Here is a 7723-nt window from a genome sequence, read left to right as displayed (position 1 = left end):
TGAAGATTCTCTCTGATTGAGCATGACTCATTCCAGGCTTTAGGGGCTGAACAGGACTTTCCCTGTCACTGTACCTGGAAAATACTAGCTCAGATATGTCCTGGTGGACTTTGCTGAGTCCCAAATTTGAGCGATCCCCCTGGTGTGGTCTTGTGCACCTGAATCATATCGTTGAGCAAGCCCCATTGTGTGGTACTTGCACAACTCTCTTACAGTATTGTAAATCTTTTGTTTATAACTCCCCAGGTGATTAATGATTGTTTAAGCCCCCCCCCCCCCCCGGGTGTTGGTCACCTCCTTCGTTATTGTCACTGGAGAACTAGCACTGGACTACTCCCAAACTCACAACATATTTCAGTGACAACCATACAGCAAAATCTCATAACTTCATACAAGCTAATAATGTACATATTTTGACAGAACAATTGGTTTCAGCAGATCATGACCTTTCCTGTGATATCTTACATGGCAAGCTTTGTATGAAATTTCACAACCATATATGAATGATGAATAGGGTGACCAGATCGCAAGAGTGAAATATCAGGACACATTGGGCGAGCGGGGGGGGGGGGGGGGGGAGGAGACTATGATGACAGACAAAGGTGCACACAGCCATGAGGGGGGGCCCTAGCAAGCTGCGAGAGGGGTTGTACGGCCCTGCTGCAGCCCGCACCACAAGACACAGGGCAAGGACTCATGGCCCCAGCTCCAGCCCCCAGTAGAAGCCATGGGGCCAGGGGCACAGGGCTCCGGCTCCAGCCCCCGCCTGAAGCTGCAGGACAGGGGCGCAGGATCCTGGTTGCAAAGTCAGATCCAGTTGCAGGGCAGGGGAGTGACGGGTCCCGGGGTTCTAGCCGCAGTCACAGAGGGGAGGCCCCCAGTTCTGCCTTCAGCCCCAGCTTCAGCCACTGACAGCTGAAGCAAACTACATCACAAAGGTCTGGAATCAGAGAGTCTAAATTATAGACTTAATCATAATACATATTTAAACAAACAGATTTATTTGAACACTAAACAAAGAACAGGGGTAAAGGGCCGGGTTTTTTATTCAGTCAATACATCAACTTCCCAATTTGCATCTCTCTCAGATATGCCAGAAATCTAGTACTTTTTGGCTGACTTTGCCATAGCCATAACTTGCTTCTGGGCAATCACAAAGCTGTAGAAGTCCTTACAACTCATCTGGAAATTCATTTTGACAAGGGTTTCACTCCGCACCAAGTCTATGCTGCTTCGATTCCGGACATCAGTCCATGCACCTTTCATGATTGAAAATGCACGCTCAGAGTATGCATTGCTTACGGGTATACTGAGCACGTATGACACCAGCTTTGCCATGTTCGGGAATTCAGTGCTACTGTCCTTGTTTCTCAGCAGTTGAGACCAGAGTTCCCCAACTGAATAGTTTCCAGGCTCCAACTTGGAGTTGATGTCTTTGATGATACAGTACTCATCATAGAGCTGATCAAGATCCACTGTTTTCTGAAGGTTTACAGCTGTCACGGCTGCAGACAGATCCTTGAATTCGAATATCCTATTAACTTTGATGTTCAAGCACTGGGTATTGAACAAGTAGCCAGCTGTTGAAAAATCAAACCATTTCTCCAAATATAGGATCGACACATTGTAAAAGTTCAGGAAGTCTTTCTGGAGACATGCAGCAGTGACAGGCAGCATCTCAGTTAATGCACTTTCAACTTTGGAGCCAAAGAATTTGTCATTTTCCCGTTGCTGAAGTTTAATTCTCAGAGAATTCATTATGGCATACAGTTCACATGCTGTCATACTCTCATTTTCCAAACAGAGCACAGTATCATTGAAGATTTTCAGGACATTCTGGAGGAAAAACAGATGAACCTCAACTTTGCTAGGCCCCTCACCTTGTTCACCATTTTCCCTGTCCGAGAACAGCATCCATAGAAATTTTGGGCACTTCTCACTGCCCAGAGAAACAAAGTAGCACTTCACAGCCTGCCACGTATTTACAAGCCTGTTTACAGCTGGGAAAAGACTCAACCAGCGTGTCGGAACATGGCGCAGTAAAGTGGCATACTCCATATCCACAAAGTCAAACATATCCTTCAGGGCTGCTACTCTCTTAGCAGAACTGCTGAAATGATTGAACATCTTAATCACCAGAGTCTCAATGTCAACGTGTAGGGTATTGCTACCATGTTTCACGGCATTGTGCACAATATGGGCAGGGCAGTTTGCTGGCAAGATATTTTCATTTTGTTTTTTTAAATTCTGGTACACTGATTGTCGCTTTCCATAATTCACATTTGCATTATCAGCACAGTAGGAAGACACTTTGTTTAGGTCTAGTTTGTGTGTTGCAAGTTTTTCAAGTAACGTGTTGCTTATTGCCTCTGCGGTCTCTTCGCTTTGCTCATAGAAGTCTAACAGTTTATCTTGGACCCCATGTTCAGGTGTCCAGTATCTCAGTGATAAGGGGAAAGTTTTCACATTGCCCTTGTTAGATGCGTCTGTGGCAACTGAGAAATAGGGACCATCTGGCTTGCGGAGGTCTTTTAAAAATTCGGTTGAGAGCGGTGACAGCACATTTTTGAGCAATGCCTCCGCTTTAGTCCGGCCACAGCTGATATGCTTTGCAATCGTTGAATCTGGATAGAAGATAGGTGCCAGTTTAAGTTCACAGTCACACGAGCGATAGGAGTGTTGATGGACTACTGTGTGGTAAACTTGAGTTAGCTCAACAGTGATAACCTTGTTATTGAAGGATTCATTTGGCTTGCTGAAAAAATGTGAGACCATGGTATTGCTCTTGTGAGTCTGGGTGTTTTGTCCATGATTTTTTGATTCAGCATGATGCTTAACATCAGACTCACCGCCATGGCAAATGGTAAATTCCTTCCTGCATGTTTTACAAAAGGCTTTTGAATCACACACATAGGATTTCCGAATCCAGGTGTAAGTGGCTTCCCATTCTGTCCTGTATCTGCACTGTCTCTTTTGTTTTTTGGTAGTTGGCTCCTCTCTTGCCGTTGCCATTTCAGGTGGGGTTTTCGGCTGAAGACCGTTAGCTAGATAGCTAGCCACTGAAAAGAACTGCGCAGTCTCTGTGCTTCTTACGTGTTCTTACGTGCCCACTGTAGTTTGTCCTACGGTATGCACTGTGGTTCAGAACTGTACACTACCGTAAATTTGCGTTACACCGGAAAACAACCTGAAAAACCAAAAATGCTAGTAGATAACCAATCACAATCAGGTTTAATGGGACATTCCCAATCAATTAATTTTCTATTTCACTACCAAATGTAAAATTTTACCTGAATATCGGGACAATGGCATCCCGAATGTACATCAAGCAGATGCCTGCTTCAATATACAGTATTATATTTTGTTGCACCTGTTGTGACAAAGTGGGAATGTTCTTAATGTTTTCTCTGAATACTGTGTGGGTGCCTCAGTTTCCCATGCAAGGTGCCAATGGAAGGTGTTGGGGACAAAGAGATCAGATGGCCTCCTTGTCCGGAAGAGACACAAAGGCCAGAGGAGGGAGTGTCAGTTTGGAGCTGGCTGGGGAAATGGGGAGAGGCCCAGAACTTGGGTCTGGGCTTTCCACCCCCCCACAAAGATGGACCTGACTGAGGGGTCCTGTTTTCTGTACCTACAAGCTCTGTTTTAGACCGTGTTCCTGTCGTCTAATAAACCTTCTGTTTTACTGGCTGGCTGAGAGTCACGTCTGACTGCAGAGTTGGAGTGCAGGGACCTCTGGCTGCCCCAGGACCTGCCTGGGCGGACCCGCTGCGGGAAGCGCATGGTGTGGAAGGGGATGCTGAATGCTCCGAGGTCAGACCCAGGAAGGTGTAAGCTTCTTGCCCTGGAGACAGTATGCTCAGAGAGAGGAGGCTCCCCCAGAGTCCTGATTGGCTTTGAAGGAGTGGTTCCAAAGCATCCCAGCATCCCCTTCCACACCATGCGCTTCCTGGAAGTCCGCACAGGCATTGACACTCCCTGCTCTGGCCTTTGTCTCTTTTCCAGGCATTAGGAGGCCACCTGATCTCTTTGTTCTCCAACAACTTCAGTTGGCATCTTGCAGGAGAGCGGCCCAGGCCATCGGTTGCCCGGAGGCAGGGTTTTGGCCATTCTCTGTGCAGCTGGCATCACACTGGCCCTCTAGGGCTTTACAACAATCATACCCCCTTATCCCAACATCTGGATCCTTAAGAACTGCATAGGGGAAACTGAGGCACCCACACAGTATTCAGAGAAAACATTAAGAACATTCCCACTTCGTAACACCTGTATATAACTAGTTATATACTTTAAAGGGTGTAAAATAATCAAGTATTGTGCTAAACACAATGATACTCCAAACGGTCCACCAACTTTAAGTTGCATGTTTTTCCCCTCAGATAAGGGCTCTGGGGTGGGCTGGGGTGTGGCCACCCCCCAAATCCTGCCGCCCTAGGCGACCGCCTAGTGGAAGCGCCGGCCCTGCATGTGTGGCCTCCCCTGCTCCTGCCCCTCACCATAGCCTCACTGGGGATGGGGCTGCCCCTTGCCCAGTGTGGGGCAGGAGTGGGGACTGCAGGGTGGTGGCTGTGGTGCAGGGGGGGTGTCACAAAATTCACCCAAGCCCCAGCTGCTCAGGACTAGGAAGCCCCCCTCCCCCATCTCCCCTCTGGTGGGTGGGTGGGTGCTGGGGTGGAGGGGGCTGCCATCACATGTGGCTTCCTTCCTCCCCTGCTGCAGCCTGTTGCCCCTCACTGGGGGTGGGGGGTGGGGATGCCCCTTGCCCAACGTTGAGCAGGAGTGGGGGCTGAGGGGGGGTGGGTGGATCACAGGGTCAAACACTCACCAAAGCCCCAGCAGCTGCTCAGGTGAGTGAGATCCACTCCAGATGTCCGTCTCCTGGCAAGAAGTCCCCTTGGCGTCTCCTCCAGGTGGTTGCCAGGGGAGGGGAGGGGAGGGGGGCTGCCAAACACATGTGTGCCTCCTCCCCCATCCCCCCTTCCCTCTCCCCCTCCTGCTGCTCTTGTGCGATAGCCCTTAGGCAGAAGCAGCCGCAGCCAACAGCAAAGCAGAAGCAAGCAAGGGAGAGGCACTGGGCTCTTTTCTTTCAGGCAGGGAAGCTCTGGGGTGGGGGAAGGGACTTGGGGGGTGGCCTACAGGGGCCAGGGCCCGCTCCAGGCAGGGCCAAGGGAGAAACCCAGCTCCAAATATTGGTGGAGCACAGCCCCCAGCCTTGAATATTCCTGGTGCTCGGGCACCACGAGCCCATATAACCTGCCACCCCTGCCCCCAAGCGGGGCAGATTGGCAAGAGCAAGAGAGGTAAGGGCTGGGCTCACCCCATTTCCTAAAGCCTTGCAGCCCCCAGCTGGGAGGTAGCGGGGGTGTCCCCTAGCCCACCCCGCTCCCTTCTCCGCAGCTGTTCAGAATCGGAGTCACTTCGCCCACACCCTCCCTGGGAGTCCCCCCTTTGGCCTCCAGGTTTCACACCTGCTTGGCCATTCCCCCACTGGGTAGCCATGCAAAATTTAGGGGAAACTGAGGCACACATGATTCATTGAAAACTTGAGAACATTTGTCACAACTTGAGCCTCCCTCCCCCCAACCCTGCTGGACAGTCGCCCTCGTTAGCTTATTTCTTTCCTCCCCTATTTTTTATTTTATTTTCACCCCCCCTCCCAATCACTCAATGTCCCCACCCCCCACTGGCACCTTCCTCCACAAGGGAGGAGCTGCTTCCCAGTGGGCTGGGGGGTGTAGGTACTACTATGCTTAGCCCCCTCTGAAAGAACGTGGTTCCCTGCCCCCATGCTCACCAGGCCAGCGGCCCCCTGCATCAGCAGAGCAGAACAGCGACTCTACAAAAGCCCCCACAGCACCCCACACTCTTGCTGCCTCCCGGCAGATCCCCCCCCCCCCCCCCCCCGCACACATACAGCCAACTAGCCACAGCAAAAGCAGCCGGAGTAAGTTGATTGCTTACCACGAGGCTGGAGCAGCAGCATGCAGCAAGCAAACATCCAGCAGGCAGAGGCAGGTCCCGCTCTGGCTCCTAGCCTGGAGGGTCGCGTGGCTGGGGGTCGGGTCAAGTCGAGGCAAGGCAAGCGCGGGAACTCAGTCTCTCTGTGTCTTCAAGCCACGCCCCCCCAGCATGCAGCCCCAGCCGTGCTGTGGAAAATTCCTCCCTGCTGCCTCACTCTGTATGCCTGGGGCTGCTGCTGGATTGTTTAGGTTCCTGCCGGCCGGCAGGAGGACACCAGCTGAGAGCTCAGCTGTGCAGCGCTGCCCCGGGGCCGGGGAAGAACACGTGGGTGGCGCCGGCTTGCTGCGGGCCCCGGATATCGGGACAAACTGCCGTCCCGACCAAGGTAAGGTCGGGACGCGGGACAAGTCCCCTAAAATCGGGACTGTCCCGTCAAAATCGGGACGTCTGGTCACCCTAATGATGAATCTGGGGGTTATAGGCTGCAACTTTGGGGTACAGTTTGTCACAGAGGGAAAAGGGGAGAATGGTGTCGGGTGGAAGTAGATGGGGAGTGGGACAAGAGCTGGTATGAGGGAGCTGGATAGGAGCACAGTGGGGGAGGGGGCTAGCAGGTATATAGCTGTAGAGTCTTGGGAAGCAGGATCCAGGTATCAGAGTAGCAGCCGTGTTAGTCTGTATCCGCAAAAAGAAGAACAGGAGTACTTGTGGCACCTTAGATTTGTTAGTCTCTAAGGTGCCACAAGTACTCCTGTTCTTCTTTTTGAGGATCCAGGTAGGAAATTTTGGCTAGGAAGATTTCCTAACATTTGAGTGCTTGACTTCGCAATTTTAAAATTCTTTGAATGTAGAATTTTTTATGTAATGGCCTGTGTCAAGGCTGTATCCCCACTTTGAACTTTAGGGTACAATGTGGGGGCCTGCATGAAGACTTCTAAGCTTAACTACCAGCTTAGCTCTGGTCCGCTGCCACCATCTCAAGGCTAATTCCCTTCCCTGGGAAGCCTTGAGAAACCTTTCACCAATTCCCTGGTGAATACAGATCCAAACCCCTTGGATCTTAAAACAAGGAGAAATTAACCATCCCCCCTTCTTTCTCCCACCAACTCCTGGTGAATACAGATCCAAACCCCTTGGATCTTAAAACAAGGAAAAATCAATCAGGTTCTTAAAAAGAAGGCTTTTAATTAAAGAAAAAGGTAAAAATCATCTCTGTAAAATCAGTATGGAAAATAACTTTACAGGGTAATCAAACTTAAAGAGCTCAGAGGACTCCCCTCTAGTCTTAGGTTCAAAGTACAGCAAACAAAGATAAACACTCTAGTAAAAGGTACATTTACAAGTTGAGAAGACAAAATAAAACTAAGACGCCTTGCCTGGCTATTTACTTACAAGTTTGAAATAGGAGAGACTTGTTTAGAAAGATGTGGAGAACCTGGACTGATGTCTGGTCCCTCTCAGTCCCAAGAGCGAACGAATAACCCAAACAAAGAGCACAAACAAAAGCCTTCCCCGCCCCAAGATTTGAAAGTATCTTGTCCCCTTATTGGTCCTTTGGGTCAGATGCCAGCCAGGTTACCTGAGCTTCTCAACCCTTTACAGGGAAAAGGATTTTGGAGTCTCTGGCCAGGAGGGATTTTATAGTACTGTACACAGGACAGCTGTTACCCTTCCCCTTATAGTTATGACAGCTTGTACTTGTGTCAATTACTTCCAAGCCTTATGAGAAAAAAATCTTTCTTTTTTTAGTAATTAAAAATGA

The 7723-nt window shown here is 50.0% G+C and overlaps 1 protein-coding gene across 2 annotated transcripts; it reads right to left on the bottom strand.

Annotated features, from left to right (window-relative positions):
• Window positions 1–980: 980 nt before the first annotated feature.
• Window positions 981–6094, bottom strand: LOC135980854 (uncharacterized). Of its 2 annotated transcripts, none has more exons than XM_065581144.1 (2): window positions 5962–6094; window positions 981–3187 (listed from the first exon to the last, which is right to left on the bottom strand). In XM_065581144.1, the coding sequence occupies exon 2, from the start codon at window positions 3010–3012 to the stop codon at window positions 1102–1104; it is 1911 nt and encodes a 636-aa protein (XP_065437216.1). In that variant the 5' UTR covers window positions 3013–3187; window positions 5962–6094; the 3' UTR covers window positions 981–1101. The 2 variants fall into 2 exon arrangements, with proteins under 2 accessions (XP_065437216.1, XP_065437217.1); XM_065581145.1 differs by lacking the exon at window positions 5962–6094 and adding an exon at window positions 4826–5657.
• Window positions 6095–7723: the final 1629 nt, after the last annotated feature.

This window comes from Chrysemys picta, chromosome 1 (assembly GCF_011386835.1).
Source record: "Chrysemys picta bellii isolate R12L10 chromosome 1, ASM1138683v2, whole genome shotgun sequence".
Lineage (NCBI taxonomy): Eukaryota > Metazoa > Chordata > Testudines > Emydidae > Chrysemys > Chrysemys picta.
This window is presented reverse-complemented; position numbering and strand designations above follow the sequence as displayed.

What these genes read in the sequence shown, in the direction of transcription:
- LOC135980854 (XM_065581144.1), bottom strand. Translation starts at nt 3,012, where the DNA reads ATGGCAACGGCAAGAGAGGAGCCAACTACCAAAAAACAAAAGAGACAG.